The sequence below is a fragment of the Equus caballus genome, chromosome 29 (assembly GCF_041296265.1).
Source record: "Equus caballus isolate H_3958 breed thoroughbred chromosome 29, TB-T2T, whole genome shotgun sequence".
NCBI classification, from domain to species: Eukaryota; Metazoa; Chordata; class Mammalia; order Perissodactyla; family Equidae; genus Equus; species Equus caballus.
The window spans coordinates 32,555,523-32,580,056 of record NC_091712.1 but is presented as its reverse complement, the minus strand read 5'-3'; the positions used below and the strand labels follow the sequence as shown (position 1 = coordinate 32,580,056).

Sequence of the window (24,534 nt, the reverse complement as noted above, 5' to 3'; positions counted from 1 at the left end):
GTTTCCCAGGCCAGCTGTAAAAGCCTACTTAATCCATAGTATAGCTGAACTATTGTACTAATGATACAATGGAATTTAACCACCCTTTATACTTGTTTCTGTGAGGAAATGTTCCAAGTAAGGCTGCCAGAATTCCTCTCTCCCATTTCAGTACTGCAGCAACGGCAGACCCCTTGTAAGGGAAGGCTTTTCCCCTTGCTCCGGGGTCTTTACTCCAGAATGGGCTTTGAGAGGAGCTGGCAGAGGGGAAGAGCTCTGGTGTCCAGGTGCTCCGGAGGTAGAGTTTAGGACGGGGAGAATGGAGGGCTGGCAGCTGGCAGAGGGGAGTAAGAAAAGGGCCTGCTGCCCCAGTCGTGGAGATTGGAAATGTGACGCCGCTTGGCGGGCCATAAGCAGTTTGAGGAGGGGGGCTTCCAGCAGCTGTGCCTCCCGAGAGAGCAGGAGTAGAGAATTTCAGTGCAGGAGTTCCCTGACGTTCCCGAGCAGTAGACGGGGCCCTGACCGAACAGTAGGAATGACCTTACTTATTCCTGTGCTCTCACACGTCTGTGTTCATAAGAAGGGACTGTGGCATTCCTGCACCCAGGAGAGGTCTACTGGATTAGAGGCTCAAGAAGTGCTCTTACTCCTCCATCTGAGAGCAAGTTAGTTTTCTCAAAAAGTTTTTGTTTCATGGCTATAAATTTTATTCCTGGATAGTTTCTGTTAGTTGCATGGTTCTTCTCACTAAGGACAGTTGCACTGGAATGGATGGATAAGGTCACCATCACTACAAAAAGCAGTCAGATCACTTGCCCACTAGAGTGCATGCCTTTCTTCTTGCTACTTTTCTCGTTCTCATATATGAGAATCAGGTGAAAGCTTATTTTGTCTAAACTACAGAAAGAACCGAGAAACTTTAATAACCTATTTGGGAAGTAATTTTGGAAATTTGGGGAAACTAAATAATGGAATTTTTATCAGTTAATATCCAATGTTAAAATTTAAATACATGAGAATCAGCAGTAAAAATGTATATGTGCCCCTTTTAAATTAAGCTTTATAAAATTGAGTAGAGCACATTCAAATTTATCGTCAGGGTAGTAAATAATCTCCAAGTTAGCCTATTTGTAGTATCTCATTTTTTTTTTAAATCAACTCTGTATAGCAATCACATTGGTGTTTGATTTTTAAAAATAAAATCACTTTTTGAGGCCTGGCTATATAAGCTGCTCTGCTACCCTCAGCGTCTTTTAGAATTTACTTTCTGTTTCGTTTTTCTTCTTTTTCTTCCTCACAGGTAGCTAGGCTTGGTTTAGAAAGAGAGCCATTTGTCTTCATTGGTTTCTGTCTTCAGGTTTTGTAGCTTTTAAGGTTCTTGGCAGGTGGGAGGTTTGCGGGGGGCAAAGTGAACCGACCTCATCCTCCAGCTATTTGACTTGAGGGCCGATATTTAGTCTCTGTTTACACATCTGCTGTGGACCCTGTGTGATGGTCCCAGCACACGGCCCCCGCTGCTTTCCGAGGTCAGCACTGCTGCACAGCCAGGGGATCTAGTTTCGGGTTGGATTTTGAAAAACTAGTTAGCCTCTATCTTCTCTCTGACCACCTATGGAGAAGACTAGGTCTAAAGGAGACCCAAACTAGGGTTTCTGTGAGTGCATCACGTTACCTGCCTGGTAATTCCTGATCCGAATGTGTGACTTTCCAGTGCACAAAGGCTGCAAAGGAATGTTTGTCTTTTTACTCACAAGGTTAGCTTGGGTTTCTGTTTTTCCAGGGACATTTGTGGTCCTGGGCAGGGCAGGCAGTCACCTCATATTTTAATTTCTTTTGTTTGAATAAGGGGAATGGTAATATTTTCAACATGCTCAAGAGAAGGATGAAAGTTACATTGTAAAGAGCTGTGAAATACTTGAAGTAAAAGTTTGGACCAACACGGTATTTTCACTTTTCTGATCTCTTCTTAAACTTTCTTTTTAGGCTAATGATGCTTATCTTCAGATGGCCATTGGAAATGCCCCTTGGCCCATTGGCGTCACTATGGTTGGTATCCATGCCAGAACTGGTCGGGAAAAGATTTTTTCCAAGCATGTTGCACATGTCTTAAATGATGAAACACAGCGGAAATATATTCAGGTAAGCAGTTTGGAGGGAAAGAAATTGCTCTGGAGGTTAGCATTCTCTAATTCCTAAACTGTAGGTTTTGGGAGCAGGTGAAGAATCACAGCAAATGGGGCCCAGCACGCAAGGCTGCCCGTCACTCTCTGTAGGTGCTTGTCGTTAGGGCAGCTGGACTGAGTCACATAAGCCCTTTGACGTTTCATGTGTGATGCAAGACCGGGTGCAGTGGTGCGGTTTAATTACCTTGGTGTAATTAAAACAACTGCAGTTTGCTTTGGGAGTTTAGTGAAGAATAACTAACAGCGTCTTTTGCAATAAACCTCATTTTGTTGTTTTCAAGGTAGATTTAACATCTACTGGCTAAAAAGGTATGAATAGTAAAAATTGGCTTTAATGAATATACTTTTTAGTAATGTATAGTAATACTTTACTACACAAATAGGCCTAAAACGTTTATAGTTTATGAAAGTTATGCATGCCTCACGTAACTTGTTTGCACTGTTGTTGGGTTCAGCTTTTCTTCTTAGTGGAACAAAAATGTCAACTGTAATCTGGCTTTTGCCAAATTGTCAGAAATCCCAGGTTGTGTCTGTATAACGACTTTTGCTGAATGTTAATTCTAAAGCTTGAAGATGATACTCTGAAGTTTACTTAAAATGTAAAATTCACTCAAAATGCATAAAGTGCTTTCAGATTTTGTGCCAGAGAACAGTCATCACCATATTCATGAATTATCTTTTTATTTGTGTTTCAGTTCCAAGTGCTGAATGTTAATTTGTGTGTCACGCTTTGTGCCTTATTCATATGTATTAGATTTTAAAATATGATTTCAACCTGACTTCCTAATATAAATTGTAGAATTTATGGAGTTCAAATATACTTGTGGAAATTTCAAAGACATTTCCATTTTTTAATAACCACCAGTGACCGTATTGAAGGCAAAAAGCTTTTAGTTGGAAAAAAAGTTGTTTGCCTTTAACAATAGAGAACAATTTCCAATGATTAAATTTGCTAATTGTGTTTAACTGTCCTGTGGCTAAAGCTATAGTGTTTATAAAAGTTCATATAATTAGATAAATTGTCTTAAAGACAGCATTTCTTTTTTAAACAATGGCATGATTTCCACCTCCCCATAAAACTGATTTTCTTTTTAAAAATATACCTAGCATTTATTTTTAAAGGTTTCTGGTTTATTTTGGAAGCTATATAATGACCTTTCCTCCCTCCGTTGTTTTTCCTTTTTAACTGTTCCCTTCCCATTTAAAAAATTCTCCTTTTTTCCCCAAGGTGATTAGGAAAAATTGGTGAACATGCTATCTTTGAACCTTAGGAAAGTGTTTGGCCTAAACCCAGTAATATTCTCGTGGACAGATATAAACGTCATAATACAATCGGGTGGACTCAGCTTGATGAGTGAGGGAAGCCATGGAGTACTGAATAATGGATCCGTGTCTAATTGGGTGGATGGTAGTGATATGTTGCGGGGTGCTTAGTGACCTCAGTACTGTTCTACTCAACATTTTAATGACTGATTTAGATAACTGTTGAGAGGTATTATTTATCAGATTTACAGACAGCAAGAAACAAGGGATAGGGTGTGTGTTAAGGTGGAAAAGAAATTGCCATTCCAGAAGTTCTTGACAGACTGAAGAAAGGGGCAGATTCTAAAAATATGATCTTTAGCGAGGATGATCATAAAGAAATTTGGATCTAGTAATCGTTTCTTGAGCATACAGTCTGAGCAATCTGAGCAATGAGAGCTTATGCTGCGTCATTAGACGTAATTTAGTGTAAGTTCCACCAGGCAAGAACATAGTTTACTTTTGTATCCACAGAGGCTAGAACAGTACCTAACTCATGGTGAGCACTCAGTAAGTATTTACTGTTTGAATGAACACTCTATAGGACAAGAGAGATGATAGTTTTGATCTTTTTCTGGTCCTTGAGAAAGGAGACTCTTGGTAAGGATATGGGCACGAGAGCTATAGAAAATGGAAGAGCGTTCTGCTGGAAGAGGCATTGTCTTCTCCCATACAGTTAAGGACCAGTTAAGGTAGAGGAAGGAAGATACATTTCTAATCATTCTTTAAACTTTTTATTTTGAAATAATTATAGACTCACACGAGGTTGCAAAAATAGTACAAAGAAGCTTTTGAACAGGCAGAGTTGCCCCAAGATAGGAGTAGGGCTGCTTTAGAAGATGCGGGTGAGATCCCTGCCACGTGCTATTGCAAGCATCCAGGTAACTACTGCCCTTTCTGGTCCTTCAATTGCTCTTGTTCTCTGCCATTTTCCCTAGAGGCCATTACTTAAACTACGGTCGCAAACTCCCATGCCCACGACAGGTAACAGGTGGGCTCAGTGTGAAGAAGCACCGGATCTGCTCTCTGTCATGTGTTTTCCTACTTTTCATATAGGTATGGATAGAAGCACTATTTTTTTCCTCTCAGCTCTGCTGTAAGAGATGTGGACAGTGCAAGCACAGTGTGAAGTGTCAGGCAGTGCTTCACCGCACGGTTATTGGAGTCACTTTAGCTCGTTGTTACCTTGTAGGAATATGGTTCCAGCATTGCTCAGTCTTCTGCTTTGTTTTCTTTTAGTGAGATGCCAAAAATCTTAATTTTTTTGAAAAAAGTGGATGCTTCTATTTTTAAAATATTAGCACCAAATTAAAAAAATTGCATTGTGTAAGGCCAAACAAAATGCCAGTTTTTGATCTGTATCTTAAAATAAACCCATAGGGCAGCTCAAGGCAAAAGAATGCCGCCCCTCTCCCCCCTTAGGAGTTTTATGAAATTTTTGATTATACTTCACCGAGTAATTTACTAAGCTGTCTTTTGACTTTCCCTACTGTTACTTTGGTATTTAGGTGACGTTGACTTGAATTATCCTTAAAAAGGGATAATTTAAATATACTATTTGAAGTTTAAATGAGGTCTTGACACACTTTTTTTTAAAGGATCAGGTAGTAAATATTTTAGATTTTGCCCTTCATAGGTCTCTGTCGCAATTACTGAACCTGCAGTTGTAGTGTGAAAGCAGCCAGTGGCTGTGTTCCAGTAAAACGCCATTTATAAAAGAGGCTGGTGGCCTGTGGGCCATAGCCTGCTGACCCCTGGTGAATGTATAAACCCAAAGCTTGTCTACATTAAGGTATTTGCTGAGGAGGTAATTGTGAAAGTCATTTAATAGGCTAATTTTTTCATGTTACATTGAGATATAATAAACCTCAAGAAACAGTGTAGCAGGTGAAGTGTACTAATTGTCATTGTACAGCTCAAAGATTCTTGATTGATGTAATGTTTATCAAGACATAAAACAAGATCTCTAGAACATTTCTAGCAGTACCTCAAACGGTTCTTTTATGTCTTTTCCCAGCTTAAATCCTCTTCTTGTCAGAAGTAGCCACTAGTCTGCCTTGTGTTGTTATTGGTTAATTTTGCCTGTTCTTGGATGTCATTTAAATGGAATCTTGCAATGTATGGAAAAATTTTTTTATTTACAATTAATGCTGAGAAATATGTGTTTTATGAAACATAGTAGAAAACAATTTAAGGGGCTACTTTACTGTAACATGATTTCATCTTTGGGTTTTGTGCAAGCCTCTGTAGAATTTAAACTGTGAAAGTTGTTTGAAGTGTTCTCTTTCTCACAAAAATTAAACACACCACAGGAAGGATTTTCTCACCATGCAGATCAAAGACAAGTTGTATGGCTTATTAGCTAGCCTCAAATCCAGGGTTAGATTTAAATTGGTGGTAGTAACTTCAAGAACTTTGTTCGTTCTGCCAAATACAGATGTCACTTTTGGCCCAGATTTAGATAAAGCTTCTTTACACAGATTATAGGCAGCTCTGTTATTTGGAGACTTAGTAATTCAGTCATTTCAAGACATCTCTTGAAAAAGTTCACATCATGGGCATTCTTCACTTGTCGGTAAAAAAGAAAAGAAAGAAAAGCTGAAAGTGGCATCAGATGATTCTTTGTCTTCCACATCCACTTGCCACCCTTCCTCACCTTGTCTTATGTCCCAGAAACCTGGCTTTTGTGACCAATATTGAAAAGCTCCTGGCTTCCAACTTGGGCAGGCAATGAGAGGGACTGGAAGGCATTTTGTAGGTGGGAGACGAATGAGTTTAGGGTGTTTATTTCCTTGGCTTCCTCCCTGTAGTCACTGAGGCTTGAGTGCAGCCCTCTACCCAAGGCTGTAGTTTCTCTCAGGTGGCTCTCTCCACACAGCTGCCCTCTCTGGCTTTCAGTACCCACTCTCCTCCCATGCCCCTTTACAACACAGGCTGGCCACGGCTTCCCAGTATTGCCAGCTCTGGGGTGCTGTGCTGTCTCTTGTTGGTCCAAGTCCTGCCCACTCCTTTGTAAAGTCCTTGGAACTCCTGTCAGATTATGCAGTCTGACTGCGCCCCTTGTTTCCTGCTGATATCCTCCCTGATATGTATAGATTGATCACTGTGCTGTGTAACAATACAGATTGTTTTGGGGATTAGAAGATTAAGGGATAACATTCATTCCAAATAATTTTTCTTAAGCTTTCACTATTAAAGGAAGGCAAAATGTCCTATAATATTCTTCTCTGGCAAGTTGTTTTCAGCAACCTTAAGTTTGTAAATTCCCTAGTAAAGGCATCATTACAACATTTTGTCAGTTATTTCAATCCATATTTCAGGTTTTGGCATATTTCATCTGTACTAGCATTTGCCAAATTTATTTGTTCATGAAACGTTTGTAAATTTATAATATATTACCAAAAGTGTTATCGCAGAAACATTCGTTACTGCAGTGAGTGATCACAACTTGATCCATATATTGGAAACACAACATCATGGTTGATTGGTAAATGGTCCCCATGTACCGTCACACGTTTGTGAGTCCCCTGGCTTCGTGCTACCTCCTGGCATTCTTGCTGTGATAAACCACTTCTTAAAGGCACATTATCCTGTGATGACAAACTTCTACCCATTTAATACTTCCTGGAATATTAACACAAATTTTTAGGGGGCCAGTCTCGTGGCCAAGTGGTTAAGTTTGTGCGCTCCGCTTCGGCGGCCCAGGGTTTCACCTGTTTGGATCCTGAGCGCAGACGTGACACCGCTTATCAAGCCGTGCTGAGGTGGCATCCCACGTGCTACAACTAGAAGGACCCACAACTAAAAAATCCTATACAACTATGTACTGGGGGGCTTTGGGGAGAAAAAGGAAAAATAAAATCTTTAAAAAAAAAACAAACAAATTTTTAGAGAAAGATACTACTACCATTTATCTTTCACATCCATCACCTTTTAATAGCGCAGAGCACCAGTGTTCAGTAGGTACACGTTTTGAAGAATGCTGATCTGGACTGTGCCATACTACTTTTTAGCTGTCAGCTTAACTGATAGTAAATAGACATTTTAGTTGGGGTATTAAATCTTATATTTCTCAGCTTAAGAAAGTGAGATCACCTGGCACTGTGAAGGCAAGGGGGTTAAATAAATGAAATCTTCCCCCAAATTGGTCATTTGGCATAAATTTTTACTTAAATTAGCTAAGTAGGCAAGTGCTGTTTTCAAAATGGAGTTATTACTTGTAATTTCTTTTGTTACTTTCTGTGAAATGATGAATCTTTAAACTGGAAATATATTCTCCTATAGAAAACAAACGTTCAGATAAATAAAAAATGAGAGCAGCTCTCTATTTCTTACCATAAACTAGTTCTAAAAGCAAATTGAGTTAGTCCCAAGTTATCAGTTCTCTTTAATATTCCATTAAGTCCTGCAGATGCTGAAAACTTTATACATTTAATACTTGCAACAGGACTTTTCATTACAAGCAGTATGGAATTACCGTTATCTGCCATCATTCCAAGTAGCTTGATCCAGTTCAGTTGTTTAGCAGTCTAGAATGAGTTACTTAGATGAATTCAATTTTAATGATATACGTATGTGAAAAGAATTCCTGTAAACAATTTTTTAAGAATTGGCATTTTTATGCATGACTGTTGATATTATATGAAATTGTGGAAATTAACTTTTAATAGTTAAGTACAAATTTTTTTGAACATCACATTTCAGGTCAAATGAGTTATTCCTTTAGTCTGAAGTTAAGATAAAGTATCTCATGTTAATTCATTCCTTTGTGAGAACTTTGGCAGCTCATTGACAGAATTTTAAATAGCTAGGTATAAAATGTCACTCAACTTATCCCTTATTCTTCAAGAACATTCTTTGGCTGTATGCCACTAAATGAATCTGTGCTTTCATCTTCAAGACTGTCTTATAGTGTAGACTAGTGACAGATACAGAAATAATTGATTGAATAAAATTGTCTTCTTTATACTTCAATAAAAAGATTACTTAAAAACAAAAATGTTTTCCCCAAGTCCTATTAACTAATGATAGCTTATAAAAGAAAAGGCAAATGTAGCTAAAGAGTTGTGATGGTAGTTTGGTTTGGTTTTAAAAAGTTTTTGTTTTCTGCAATAATAAAAAAATTGCTAATTTTTCTAGTGGATGCAGATTGATTGTTTTAATGCTTCATTGATATCTGGATATAAACAACCCTCATTATCCAGGGTTTGTATCTTATATCACATGCTGTGATGCATCAAGCTGTATCTGTATTTGATATTTTTACATTTTATCTAAAATATTCTGTAAGGCTTTCAATTTGATTTTTTTAAAAAAATTATAGTAAATGCACATAAAATTTATCATATTAACCATTTTTAAGTGTAGAGTACATCAATTAGACTTTTAAATGCAGAATATTTTCCTAGAAACATACTGATTTAAAAAAATGAATTTAGTTAAATATTATATGGGGAGGAAGTCATTAAGGAGCCCCTCAGTTTCCACTGTAGACTCTGGAAAGGCTCAGGACGTGGGGCTATTAGGCACTTCTAAAAGGCCAGACCACAGGATGGGGCTGCACACAAGGGAGAAGTGGTCCAGAGGTTCCTTCTACCACCCTGCACAAGTGGGCCCTCCTGCCCTTCTCCCACTCTAGCGGAAAACAGGTTAATTTTCTGAGGGATTTATGCTGCTCAGGAAAAGTGAGATGCCGTAGTGAAAACAGGAGACTTTAGTGAAAGTCTATGTATTGACAAACGAAACGTCTAGTTCCTGTTCTCCACTGGTTCCTCTGACGCTGGCAGCCAGGCTTTTACTCCTGGTCAGGAAATTGGAGGAAACTTCCCTGAGAAACTGACCCAAGAGAAAAGATCTACAGCTACTAACATTTAGTATTCCTCCAGTGAAAAAACCAGCTTTCTGCCATATTGTCCTAAAACGAAGTTCCCTTGACAAGCCCTGCCATTCAGTGAGTTTCCTTTAATTCTTTAGTGCTTTACTCATAAAAATGAATGTTCACCTAGGATCCTCACACATTTAGAGAAAGTTTCCAACATGAAAGAGAGAGACCAGAACAAAAACAGAAAAAGAGTTCAGAGAAACAGAGTTATAGGGAACAGAAAAAACCTCTTCAATGAAAACCTATAATTAATATCCTTAGATAAGGTTGTAGACGTGAAATAAGAACAGTATGCACAAAAAGAGAGGGAATCAAAAGGAGCTCTTAAAACATTGTAGCAGAAACTTAAACATTAAATAAAAGGGTTAGAAGATAAAATTGAAGAAATTGTGAAAGTAGGAAAAATAAGAGAATGAGGGAGTCAGTCTGTAAGGTTTGCAACTACTATTCAAATTCCAGAAAAAGGAGAACGGAGAAATTGGAGGGTAAGAAATAAAGAATGAATGCAGGAACACTTCTCCGAGCTGAAGGACATGAGTTTCTAGAATGAAAAGAAGGGTTCACTGAACACATAGCAAATGAATAGGAAAGATCTCACATCAAGGTACACTATAATGAAATACTGGAGGGTAAGGATAAAGAGATTTTAAATGCTTCTAGAGACAAGAAACAGATCACTTACAAAGGCTCAGGGGTTAAAATGCCGTCATTCTTCTCATCAGTAGTACCAGAAGCTGGAAGACAGTGGGGCAGTACCTTTGCAATAGCGAGGGAAACAATTTCCAACTTAGATCCTGTTCTCATCTGAACTGTCTCTCAGGTGTGAGTATAGACTAGCAATATTTTCAGACAAGTCAAGTCTCAAAAACTTGACCTCTCAGCTACCTATTCACTGGAATCATCTCATCATCATAGCTACACTTATATAGTGCTTAGTATCTGCTTCACTTCACTTTTTAGAGCAACAATATGAGGTTACATGATTTCTGTTTTACAAGAGGAAACTGAGGCATAGAGAAGTTCCCAAGGTCACACAGCTAGTAAGTGGTGGAATTGGGGTTTGAACCTGGGTAGTCTTACTCCACTATGTTATATTGCCTCTACTTGAAGATGGACTCCACCAAAATAAGGGAAAGAAACGAAAGAGATCCAGGAAACGAGATCAGCACAGGAGGGGATAAAAGGAATTCCCAGGTTGAGGGTGAAGGGATGCTCTAGGATGGTAGCAGTATGAGGAGGTCTGGAATTCAGTTGGTCTAGATTGAATAGACAGGCAGAGGGCTCTAGGGAAAAAATGGGACAGATATATCACCTGATGTGTTTGGTCATATTGAGAGTAGTCTCACTGTTGGAGAGTGAATTGGTGATATCCACACAGAAAAGCAAAAAGATGGGGAAAAATATTTATGAGAGGAGATGTCATCATAATATACGCCATGTGGTTCTGCTTTGAATACTATTTGTGCAGACATTATGAGGTAAATCCTGGATATTGAGTTGGCTAAGAATTCTGATTTGGGGAGGATGGGGGAAGAGAAAGTGTGTTTGAGTGTTTGCGTGCACATGTGGGGCTGATAGGCATGGTGTAAGAGAGTTAAATCCTCAGCTTTCATAGTAGCAAGTCAGTAGATAATATCTGACCAATAAAAATCAGGCACTATCAGTATATATTTAGAAATATGTCAATAAATAACCAGAAAAAACGCTTAGGAGATTTAAGTGGTTGCCTCGGGGGCGCTAGAATTAGGGATTAGAAAGGGTGAGGCACAGAACTGCTATTATTTGATGTAAGAGCTGTGTGAGTTTTCTTTATAACAACATACACATAAAACAGAATTATCCTTGGCTTTTCTCTTTCTGCCCCAGCCCAGATCCCATTTGTCAGCGAACCTCCATGGTCTGTACTCAGAGTATATCTGGAGTCTGACCCCTTCTCACCACCTCCACTGCTGCCCTCCGGGTCCAGCCACCTCCCCCTCTCTGATTGTTGCAGTGTCTCCTCTCTGATCTCTGAGCTTCTCTCCCTGTCCTCCATGGTCTGTACTCAGAGTATATCTGGAGTCTGACCCCTTCTCACCACCTCCACTGCTGCCCTCCGGGTCCAGCCACCTCCCCCTCTCTGATTGTTGCAGTGTCTCCTCTCTGATCTCTGAGCTTCTCTCCCTGTCCCTCTTCAGTTTGGTATCTGCACAGCACCCAGAATGATCCAGTGAAAATACAAACCAGATATGCTGCTCTCCTGCTCAGAGCCCCACAGTGGTTCCCTAGTGTGCTTGGGATATATATACTTAAAATATACATAAATATATTTAAAATATATTTTAAAATACCATCAGTTTTGAAGAAGCTATTTCCAATAAACTAAGCTAAGCAGCTCATTGTCTTACTGGCTTAAGCATCCACAAGCAATTTGAAGCCCAAATCCTGAGGGATCTAATTGAAAAGATTTGTTTCTGTTTGGAAAATAACCATATGCTATCCTGAGATTATGCCTCTTTAAAAATCTGTGCTGTGTACTATCAAGCCTCATTGCAAAAATTTATTGTAAGGTTCCTCGGTAACTATTTACGACTCGGACTATTGAGTTTCACAGCCTTTTGGCAGCTAAGGTTTCAGACAGGATACTAGTATTTATTTTTAAATCATAGAATCTGCTTAGTGAGGGTAAATAAGCGTCACAAATATCTTCTATAAGGAGCAAACACCTAAGATTCCAGTTCTTATAAGAATTCCCTCCAGCAGGTTTCACGTCAGTTTCTCTTTTATTTGCTCATAATAATTCTTGCCATGTTTTGCTGCTGATTAAAGCTATTTATATTTCATCAGAGTGTTCTCTTTCTTAGCTTTGCCTCTCTTCTCACCTATTCCTTCAGGAAACTTAAGATGCCAAGTTAGTGATATCATATATATTTCCATGGCTGCAGGTCACAATTCTGCATACACATGATTAGAATTCACAGCAGGAGAAGCTGGACTATGAGAAGGAATGGTCTTTATTTTAAAGCAAATACCTGATTAGCACAGGGAACAAAAAAATATGAGGAGCAAAGCAAATTACATGGTGTTTCTTTGTAAACGTCTTCTTGGAAATTAGCTGAAAGATAACCCCCCTCCACACTCCTAATTCTTAGATAGCCTAATATGGACAATCTTTGAATCCACAAAGGACTTTATGTAAAATGTTGGAAAGTCATGTTTCCCTGAGGTTGAATCTGTTAGATTATAGCTCAGTTCGCAGAAGTAATTTATATTTGTGTTGCCTACTTACTCTGAGACCAAAGAGATTTTGCAGGGACTTTTCTTGTTGTTGTTTGTTTTCTGTTTGTTGATTTCACTGAGCTTAAGAGCTGTTTGAGTACTTAGGTGACTATCGAGTGAGTGTTCCAAGTGCTTGATGTTGTTTTTGGTACCTGTGACATCAGCGGTCATTTCCAGATGGCTTTTTCCCCTTGCTCCTCAGACTTCCAGATGTGCTGTCTGTTGTTGGGCTGTCTATAGTCGCATACTCTGCTTTTCCCACTAGGTCATGAAGCTCTTTCTTCTTTTAAGAGTAGATGATATTTCATTGTATCATTTTGAGGAAAGAAAATGAATTTTGGAGGAACACTACATGAGTACCAGGCAATGTGCTATATACATTTCCATATTGAGTATCTCATCTAGGCTTGAACATAGTCAACCTTTGGCCCGTGATAGGATTTTATTGTTCTTGTTATTGTGATAGGAACTGGGTAGTTTTCATTTTTGTGAACCCAAGGTGCGAAACTTTAAAATACTTTGTGCCAAGAACTGCTTTGGAGATCACTAAAATTAAGTGCTGCTGTTCTTGGTTGATGTGTTTAATAACTGATCAGTGTTGCTCTACTGTATTCTAATACAGTGTTATGTCCACAGCAGGTTGACAGAGTCTTTCCTTGTAAACAAGGAAATTTGTAGTCTGGCAGATAAAACAGTGAATAGGATTCATTGCTGATTGCAAAACTCTTCCTAGAATTGTTCCGGAGAGATCTCTAGTGGCATGTGGCAGGTTTCTGCCCTTGTCCCTGGCCTGTTTGTGAATTTGGATAATGACTTGGCATGTTTGTTCAGCAGCAGATGAGAAAACTAGAGGAATAACGGAAAATGAAATGCCAACTCAGGATTTTATAAGATCACAGACTGAAGGATGAGTTGAAAGAGAGAGAATGAATTTTAATAGTGATAGTTCTTGTCATCAGTTAAAAGTAGCACTATAAAATTATAGACTGGATAAGAACTGGCCAAATTGCAGAAGAGAAAGAAAGCACTTGAAATTTGTGAGATCCTGGGAATTAGCAGTGTGTATTGTGTTTCTCTAACAAGAACCAAAGGCGCATGGTAACAGACGCCCAAGGTACAGAACACAGGCGGTGCAGTAGTCCTAGCACTGCATTCTACAAGGTTGGCCAGGCCACGCTGGGAAGGTTGTACTCACGTTTTACTATTATAGTAAAATGTTTTTATCATCAGGTATTTGGTGCATACAAAAGAATACACGCAACATGTGAGTTATGAAATAAACAATAAAACAAGTATCTAAAGGCCTTAATCCTAGTTTAAAAACTAAAACATTCTGAAGATCATGGAATCTGTGTTTTCCTCCTTTACCCTAGAAGTATCCGTTATCCTGAATTTGTCATTTCCTTGCTTTTTCAAAAACGATTCTACCATGTTATGAGTGTATTTGTAAGGAGCATATCATTTTTTAAGTTGTTTTAGTTGTATTAAAATGGTAGTATACTGTATGGAGCCTTTTGCCACTTGCTTTTTACATTCAACATTGTTTCTAGGATTCATGTGTCTCAGTTGTTCTCAACCAGAGTTCCTCATCTGGACCATAGAACACAGAAGATGATTTGTGCCTTTTTTAGCGCCTATTTTCTCATTTCTCTCAAAGGTGGTACATATGTAGCATCCTTTTAGATACCTAGGAAGTGAGCTGTCTTGTTACATGCAATGAATGCTTTAGGCTAGGGAATGGGGGCTTAATTCTCTATCGGAACCTGGTGGAGAATGGCTGAATTGTTATATGTAGCTCTCGTTAATTCATTTTTACTGCTGTGAAGTGTTCCGTTTGTGAGCATACTAAAGCTTATTTGTATCTTTTCCTATGATGGACATTTGGGGCATTTCTTTTGTACTTTTGATGTTAGTATTATTGTGGACAATGCTGCTATGACCATCTTGTACATATCTCCTGGTGCACATGAATAAACGTTTCTCTAAGTATACATCTGATTGATATCGTTGGGGACTGCTACATTTTAATGGAGACATTGATAAACTGGAGTGAGTCCAGAGAAGGGCGATTAAGAGTAGTTCAACCATATTGTAACCAACCTTTATCTTCCTTATTTTCTTAGGGATTGAAGAGGTTAATGACCATTTGCCAGAAGCACTTTCCTACAGATCCATCAAAGTGTGTGGAGTACAATGCACTATGAGATTGGTGTATGGTGTGTAAATAACAATGAGAAACTTAAAGGAGCATGGTACGGACTTCTGGAATTACCAACAGGACTGAGGGAAGAAGAAAAATGGAGTTTCTAATCTCTGAGTTCTACTTCATGCAACTTTTGGTCTTAAGAACTGTGTTGGCTCTTACATCACAACCGACTGTGAACTGACTTTTCTGTCTTGCTTTTATTTTAAGTAGCCAGAAAGTTAAGTTCTAAAGACTTTTCCCTATATTTTAAGTGTGTAGACAATAGTCAAAGAAGGGAGTTTAAAATTACTTTTTCACATTAGAATTGAAAGTTGCAGTTAGATGATTAAAAAGGAATGTTTGAGGATGGACTTTATTTCTGTAAAATAAGGTAATTTTCACCTTGTCTTTTATGTATATTTATAGAAAATATTTTTATATCTTTCGACAAAAATATGGAACCATTTAATGAAACTTTATAGTCCTTAAATATTGCTGAACTTTTGCCATCTTGCAATAGAATTTGAGTGTAAATGTTATTACTAAGTGTATTTTTCTTGTGTTTCAAAGCTTGCTTTTATCTTCTAAGGAGTGTAAATGTTAGTATTTGTCATCTCTGGGGACAGATAGAATTAACAGGAAATAGAAGTGTGAAAAACAAAGATGGTATATTATACCAACAGAAATTCAAATTTAAGTATCCCCACTGCATCAGGGTTCAAGGTGGGCAAATGGATTGTTGAGCCAGCCAAGAATGGGGACATTTTGGTTGTGTTGGTTCATCCTAGAACAGGATTGCCTGCAAGTTTCGTCCTCGTGAGACCTGTGGTGGACTGCTGTTCCCCGCTTCATGCTGCCGAGCAGGAGAGAAGCGTGCCAGCACTGTTGCCACTGCCTGAGACAGTAGGCCCTGGGTCTGATTCTCCACAAATGAGGACTTCTTCTGAATCTTGCACAGTGTCATCCCCAGATAATTGTGACAAATCGCTGCGCTTTAGAACTTGGAGGACTCGGTTAACAGAGGAAGGTGGGTAAAGAGAAGGTGTCCTGACCAGATGGAGCGGCGGATTCGGATAGTGGGAAGAGCGGAGGCTCCGAAGTCAGAACTTCCTAGCTTCCGATTTCAGCTCTGCACCCAATAACTGTGTGACCATGAACAAGTAATTTAATCCTTCAAAGCTTCAGTTCCCTTGTCTGCGAATGGTAGTTAGTGATAGTAGTACATACCTCATAGCGTCATTGTTGAGTTTAAGTAAATAAAATGCTCAGTCATTGTTGTGTTTAAGTAAATAAAATGCTCAGCATGCTGCCTGGCAAGTAATAAGAGCTCAGTAAGTAGCAGTTGTTTCTTTGTTCTTTGTTGAAGCCAGAGTAGCTTTGATGAACCCTGTGGTCGGGGCAGTGTGTACTCACATAATGAAAACAACATTGACAGTGGTATTAGCAGCAACAACAGTGATAGTGGAAACATTTATTACGCGTTTATTGTATCTAGGCTCTATGACTGCTCTGTGACTGCTTCCGCTTTCAGCCAGTTTTGAGTTTAGAAGGGCAGAGGATGTGGTGGGAGCTAGAGTCAGCCGAGTTAGGTGGGTATAAATTCACAATCACTTATCCTGGCCCCTCTTGGGAAGGCTTGAAAGCCAGTTTTGGGCACTTGTGGTCTATGGCCATGCCTATCTGATTGTTTCTGCTGGTCGTTTACTTGATGGTGGCCTAAGCCTGCTGTCCTGAATTGTTGCTCACTCCCCACCCTACTCCCTACTTTGGAGACCATTTCTCATGATTAAATTAGTTAGAACTTAGGGGAGCTTACTAGGGCAAATGAGAGACAGTCTTCCATAAAATATGACGACAGTCTAGCCTATCATTATGTAGTCTTGTTGTGTGGGACTTGTTTATAAATATCGTTGAATGGATACTCCTCAAATTCCTTTTTCTTTATTCACAGTCAGACCGCAGCATGATAGTTAATTTCATGTTATCTTCCCATTTGCTCTCAGTTCATATTCCACATAATGAAGAAACTGCATCGTGTGACACCAGTACCTTCTAAAATTGACCAGTATGGACAGCTGGTTTGAAAAAAACAATTGTAACACATTCTCCAGTGCTGTGAGCGTTAACCATTTGGGCCTTGGATAGAGGGAGGCAGGTTCAAAGATGCAGGTCCCCTCATAGAAAAGTTCTCCATTTCCCTGAAATTAAAGACCTTCAGATGACTGCACATAATCATGTGGATATTAGAAAAAAATGACCTCCCACATTCTCCAAATCATGAAAATTTTAGTTCAGCAGCTATGACATATTTTTGTTTTTAGCTATTTTTAAAACAATAAAGGCATATCTTTTTAAATCAGTCACAATTCTGAAATAACGATGCTTCCTTTTCTTCTTCCCCACCTGCCTAGACTCCTCTCCAAAGGAGTTGTGTGTTTCTGGATTCAAATTTAGTAAAACACTGATTTTCCCTCAAGTAAGTACTGCATTTTCTAGGAGTGTCCTTGCCAACTGCAAAGATGGGGAGTGTTTTTCAGCGTTGCGACACAGAGCCTTTGGCAGTCTGGAAGTCATGGCTGTGATTTCAGTCTTTGGGGAAAATTAGGAAAATAAACCTGAGGCCAAAGATAATTGACACATAGGGAGAGAGAGGACGGTCCAGATCCTGTAGGAAGACGAGGAGGCCCTGAGAGACCAGAGCTGGGAAGGCAGCTGTCACTCATGGCAGAACTCGGGCATTTGCTGCTGGCCCTCAACTCTCAGTGGGAATTTGGAGGAATAGGAAGTAGGACTGATAGCAGCACGACATCTTAATGTTAAGTTCTTCCTTCTGGTGATTTCCTGACCTCCTCTAGCACTTTAGATTGCTCTGGGATTTGACCTCAGTAAATACTTTAGAAATACAACTGTGTTTTTTTATTTGAAAGTAATAATTTATTCTGAAAGTAAACAGCTTGGGAAAGACTAAGAAAAGCGTTTCAGAGTCTTTGGTAGATTTGAGTTTGAGGATTCCTATCACTGGCTCCTTTTCAGCCATACAATAACCCTCTTCAGTGCTTCTCAACATGGAAGGGTAGTAGAACTAAGTGGGGCCGTTTCCATGAAAGGGGAGTATTAGGTTGACACATGGCTGTTTCCTTTGTCTCAGTATCCTGAAGAGCATAACTTAATGGATTATGCCTCCTCGCTCCTCCACCCACCCCCCGTATACTCCCATGAAGCCCCTGGAAGAATAACTTTATCCCGTAGAAATTTATGGTATGGAATCGTATTGGGAGTCTTGAACTGAAAGCACTTTCTCACGGCATATTTATGTAAGAGTTTCCAGCTGTCCAGAGTGTGAGGAGCCAGCTCCAGTCCCCCGAGGGTCACTATGGGAACACTGTTATGGCAACTGGTTTTCATCACAGACTCTGCAGCTAGATTGGCTGAACTGTAATCACACACTAGTACTTTAATGGTTAACAGTAACCTTAAAATCTTTTGAAATTTAAAAATAAGTTCTGGTGGTATGGAATAACTAGAAGGAATGCAGTGTGGCTAGCAATAGCAGCTGTGGTGTGAGCTGACCCCATTCAAGATTTTGGAACCATGCTCATTAAAAAAAAGTTTTTTACATTTACCAAAACAGTTCATTATGAAAACAGTGATTACTTATTTTTCGCCTTTGTAAACTCTGGGGTACTTTATGTAACTTGCTTAAACTAGTCCTTGTGTTGCCAGTAATGGTTAGTCTATTTAACTAGGCCATTTCCTTTTGTTTAGTCTCTCCTCCCTGTCTTAAAGCACCAGCTTTGAAATAATGGTCAGCTTTCTCAACTCTTTCTCACAGCGTTCAAACGTAACACCTACTTTAACTGTGGAGAGTGGCTAAGAAGTTTTGAGCTCCTTTCTGAGTGTTGTGGTGATCTCAGATCCCTTCACTGAGCTTCCTACCAGGACACTCAACAGTCGAGTCATTTGCACAGTCTGCTCTCCTTGCCTTTCCGAACTCCCAGTTTTACGACTTGCCAAAACCACATGGCCTTTGCTCTTAGCCTGCTCTTCCCTTAAGATTGAGGAGAAATTGTGGACCATTAGTGTTGCCGTCTGAGCCTGGCTTAGAGCTTCTGCCCTCCTGGGAAGTAGGAGAGTTAAATCTGTAGCTTTTGAAACTTTTTGCCTATTACTCATAGTAAACAGTAACAAACTCACAGAAACCCAGTATTGCATACATATATGCATGTGCAACTGAAACACAAGCACGGGACGTACTTTTCTGTTGTATTCTTTAAAAAAATATGCTGGTTGTGACGCTTTGAATTGGTTTACAACCCATTCCTGTGTTAGGACCAGCAGTTTGAAAACCGCTGATTAACAGGAACCATCAGCAGAGTGAAGGAAGGAGATGACCTGGTAGATGAATTCAAGGCAAAAGGACTCTACTTCTGTTTAGTTTTTTAATATAGAGATACAGAGATAACACTCAGCTCTCAAAGTTAGTCTGAAATTTAGGAGATTATAAAACCTTGAGTACTTCAAAGGTTAAATATTTCTGAAGCAATAATTCTTAGGTTTCAATTGAAGAGATTTGTCCATAGAGGGAAAGAAGGATAACCAAAACGAGGAACATATACACCATCTGTAAGCAAATTGGCAGCATGGATAGGTGACCATTGTAGGCTGGCTGTAAATTGTGTAAAGCAAGATTAAGCAAAGTAGTATAAAATACGTGGGAGGTCAGTTGAAGTCTGAGAGAGGGTTGAGACAGAGAGAGATATAAGGAGTCCAGTGTTGAGCATCAAATATCTGGACAGGGTTTGTTCAGCCCTCTGAAGATCATTTCCCAGGACTCAGGTAGGGCTAGGTTACGTTTCTTTTAATGTAAATTTTTAATTGAAGTGTAACATATATATAGAAGAATGCACAAATCAGAAGAGTACCATATCATGAAATACTTTTAAGAGTGAATATCTCTCATAGTAACTAGCACCCAAGTCAGGGAAGATAATGTTATTAAAACCCCAGAAATCCCTTCACGTCCCTAGTCACAACCATGGTCCTGGTTTCTAATATCATTTTTAGAACCGACTTCATTGATATATAATAAACATACAATAAAATTCACCCAAAATATATAATCGTTTTAGAATATTCACAGAGTTATGTAACCATCACCACAATCAAAGTTTAGGACATTTTCATCACCCCAAAAAGAAACCCCATGCCTGTTAGTAATCATTCCCCACATAGATTAGTTTTGCCTGTTTTGGGGGTTTTCTTTGTCAGGAAGATTGGCCCTGAGCTAACATGTCTGCCAGTCTTCCTGAATTTTGTATGTGGGACACCGCCACAGCATGGCTGATGAACAGTATGTAGGTCTGTGTCTGGGATCCAAACCTGCGAACTCTCAACCACTGAGGCGGAAGGTGTGACCTTAACCTCTATGCCACTGGGCTGGCCCCTGTCTTGCCTGTTTTTTAATTAGCTCATTTATAAATGGAGTCAAACAGTTTTCTTGACTTCTTTTATATTTGATTTCTTATGGTTTCTGATATTCATCCTTGTTGTGTGTAGTTGTGGTTCATTCATTCTTCTTGCTGTATCCCAGTTTATCCATTCTACTGTTGGCAGAGATTTGAGTTTCCAATTTTTGTATGAACACTGTGTATGTGTATTTTGGTGAATATAAATTTCTTTAGGGTATATACCAAAATGAGAAATTTCTAGGACATATGATATGCATATATTAGCTATGGAAGATACTGTCAAAGAGATTTCCAAAGGGCTTGTACCAGTTTACACTCCCACAAGCAGGATTTGAGCATTCCAGGTATTCCACGTCCTGGCCACACTTGATAAATCCTCTGTCATTGGCATTTAGCCCTTCTGGTGGGGTAAGATGGTATCACATTGTAGCTTTTTTTTAAAATTATTTGTGTGTGTGTGAGGAAGATTGGCCCTGAAGTAATATCTCTTGCCAATCTTCCTCTTTTTTTCCCCTCCCAAAGCCCCAGTACGTAGTTGTATATCCTAGTTGTAGGTCCTTCTAGTTCTCTGTGGGGTGCTGGCTCAGCATGGCTTAATGAGCGGTGTGTAGGTCTGTGCCCAGGATCCAAACCGGCAAACCCCAGGCTGCCAAAGTGGAGTGCACAGACTTAACCACTATGCCACCAGGCCAGCCCCTATCACATTGTGGCTTTAATTTGTATTTCCCTGATGACAAAGAAAGCTGAGCACTTTTTTTTTTTTCCTGAGGAAGATTAGCCTTGAGCTAACATCTGTGCCAGTCTTCCTTCACTTTATAGGTGGGTCACTGCCACAGCATGGCTGACAAGTATTGTAGGTCTGTGCCCAATATCTGAACCCATGAGCAGTGGGCCACCGAAGTGGAGCGTGCTGAACTTAACCATGGGGCCAGCCCCCTGAGCACCTTTTTTATATGCTACTGGCCTTTGGACGCTATCTTTTATGAATTTCCTGTTTAAGAGTTTATTTTTGTCCATAATTAAATTGAATTGCCTGCATTTTTTTTTTTTACTGATTTATAGTTCTTTATATATTCTGTCTGTGAGTCGTTTGTTAGATATATGTGTTACAAATACTCCCACTCTATGACTTGCCTTTGTGCTAGGTTACTTTTTATACAAAGGGGAAATAATCTTGTAACTAGCTCAGATATTGATATAACCTTTGTCAGCTATCTTTGCCAGATAGATTTTATAAAAATCAAATCATATGTCAATCTTAAATAATGTAATTTTTCTTTTGTTTAATGATGTCATCATAGTGGCATGCCTAAGAGTATAGGATTTGAGAGAAGAGGAAATCATGTGAGTTTTTGTATTTGTGTTACACTTTAGTTTTATTAGATGATTATTTCATTTAAGACTTGGCCGGTTTTATTTTTCTTCTTTGAGTGTGCAAGTTTATATGCCACATGGGTGTGGTGTAGACACTGCTAGTTGTTTACACTATTTTCATTCTCCTCTTCTTTGCTAATAGAAGCCTTATTTGTTCAGAGCTGCAGTGTGTTCAGTTAAAACTACTTGCTCTCTGGGCCGGCCCGGTGACGCAGCAGTTAAGTTCCCGTGTTCCACTTTGGCGGCCCGGGGTTTGCCAGTTTGGATCCTGGATGTGGACATGGTACCACTTGGCAAGCCATGCTGTGGTAGGCGTCCCACATATAAAGTAGAGGAAGATGGGCATGGATGTGAGCTCAGGGCCAGTCTTCCTCAGCAAAAAGAGGAGGATTGGTCGCAGATGTTAGCTCAGGGCTGATCTTCCTCAAACAACAAAGAAAAAAACAAACAAAAAAAACTACTTGCTCTCCTAGCACCTGTTAGGATTGGTTGTGTGATATAGTTCTGCCAATAACATATGAATAGAAGTCTGTTGGATGGTACTTCCAGGAAAGCTATTGCTTTTCTAAGAGAAAGAGGTAAACTTAGCTGACAGACATATTTTGCCCTTTTTCTGTTCTTTCCTGAAAAGTAGTCATGATGCTTAAATGCTTTGCAGCCATCCTGCAGTCTTGATAGTGAGAGACACATGCTAAAGATGGCAGGGTCAGTTCTTTGATGACATTGTGGAGTCATTGTACAAACCTTGACCTGCTTTGTTAGTTAGGGTTCTCCAGAGAAACAGAACCAGAAGGAGATGGAGATATATGTATTTAATTATAAGGAATTGGCTCATGTCATTATGGAGGCTGAGAAGTTCCGTGATCTGCTGTTTGCGAGCTGGAGACCTGGGAGAGCCAGTGGTATGAATTCCAGTCTGAATCCAAAGGCTTGAGACCCAGGAGAGCCGATGGTGTAAGTCCCAGTCTGAGGGAGGAGAAGACCAATGTTCCAGCTCAAGTAGACGGGCAGAGAGAGTGAATTCCCTTTACCCTGCCTTTTCCTCTATTCTGGCCTTCAACAGATTAGATGAGGCCCACCCGCACTGGGGAGAGCAATCTGCTTTACTCAGTCCACCAATACAAATGGTAACCTTTTCCAGAAACACCCTCACAGACACACCCAGAATAATCTTTAACCGGACGCCTGGGCACCCCATAGTCCAGTCCTGTTGACGCACAAAGTTAACCATTCCAGCTGCCTTCCTCTGAGCCTAGTGTCCTCTGAGAACGATATCGGGTGCCCTCCCGTAGTTGTGTTCTCATATATTCTGCTGATTTCAGTCTCTAGGCAGTATATACATTTCTCAGATTTTTTGGCTTTCAAAGTCATTGAGGCTTGTGGCAAGTACGTCATGGTACTGTGAGGTCACATCTACCTCAACTGGAATAAGATCTGACTGCCACCTTCTACTAAGACGTAAATACGTACAACAGTGTTCACTTGAATGAGTTCTGTGGAAATCGGCACCAGGTCATTTTGACTGCAGAGAAGCCACTAGTCAAACTGACGTTAAGGGCAGTTCAAGGACAAACAGGGATTGGAGCAGAGGCCAAGAGGAGTGCTTCTGGCGTGCTGTGGAGATTCTCGTCACCCAGTTTTTTGGATAGAAGCATCTAGCTCTTGTTCCTCTCTTCTGTTAGTCCCAAATCTTCGTCAGAGTAAGAACTGACTTTGAGAGGAATAAACTCTCTTCCAAGTATCTATTGTAGATATGTGAAAGATAGCTCTTGAGAAAATATCTGATTGTGATTTCATCATTTTGGGAAAAAGTATCTTGATATCCTTTGACTTGTTATTATCACAATTTCTTCTAAGACAGTGACTCATGTTATACTAACATGGGCCAAAAAAGGTACATGTGTTTTTTTCGTCCTTTATAAATTTTTTAATCTAAAAGTTGAAAATTGGGGTCAGCCCTGTGGCATAGCAGTTAAGTTCACACGCTCTGCTTCAGCATCCCAGAGTTCGCCAGTTTAGAACCCATGTGCGGACCTGCACACCACTTACCGGGCCATGCCTTGGCAGGCGTCCCACATATAAAGTAGAGGAAGATGAGCACGGATGTTAGCTCAGGGCCAATCTTCCTCAGCAAAAAGAGGAGGATTGGCGGCAGATGTTAGCTCACGGCTAATCTTCCTCAAAAAAAAAAAAAAAAATCAAAATTGAAAATCAGCTTGTCCTTTACATTATAGCAGTAGATCTATAGAGGTCTCCATTTGATTTTAGAGCCTTTAGTTTGTCCTTTGATGAGGGACTTTAGTACTGCCAGTGAGTTGACTGGCCACAGCTGGGAGAGGTGACAGGCTAGACTTCTGGTCAGCTGGTTGGGAAGCTGTGCTCTGTCAGCTCCCGGTGCACATTCCCCTCTCTGCTTCATAATGAGACTGCAAACCACGTTTCTCCTTTGCCGGCCAGCTTTAGTCAGGTGTCACCAATAGTGGGCACATGAGCGACTGGAACCTGGAGGAGGGAAGCAGGGGTCTGCTCCTCTCGTTTGCTTCCTGTCCCTAACAGTGATGGCACAGCCACCATTCTCCAGCCCAGTTGTGCCAGTTAATTCCTGAGGGAGGAGTTGATTCCAGTTGGCAGTACTTCCATACTGTAGAATCAGCGTCATCTTCCCACTCCAAGAGCGCAGCTTCATCAGCTGGGGCCTCCTTCAGAGGCTTGAGCCCCAGCTCTGCGAGGTCCTGCCAAGTTCCTGAGGCACCAGCACCAGCTGAGCGGCGTCCAGTCCTCACAGGTTTGACTCCCAGCTCCACAGGGCACCTCCGTCAAGGTTCTAAGTTTTAATAATCCCTTGTCTCTATTTCCCATTCTGAAGAGGGGTAGCTGCTTCCTGTAGTTAGTGTCTCTGTGACA

At 40.0% G+C, this 24,534-nt stretch overlaps 1 protein-coding gene across 2 annotated transcripts in view; it reads left to right on the top strand.

Annotated features, from left to right (window-relative positions):
- PRPF18 (pre-mRNA processing factor 18) overlaps positions 1–16,119 on the top strand; it is a 46,582-nt gene extending 30,463 nt beyond the window's left edge. For both annotated transcript variants that reach the window (XM_023631887.2, NM_001309307.1), the window contains 2 exon segments: positions 1,963–2,118; positions 14,727–16,119. In XM_023631887.2, the coding sequence (XP_023487655.1) occupies positions 1,963–2,118; positions 14,727–14,807 (237 nt within the window). In that variant the 3' untranslated portion in view covers positions 14,808–16,119.
- Positions 16,120–24,534: the final 8,415 nt, after the last annotated feature.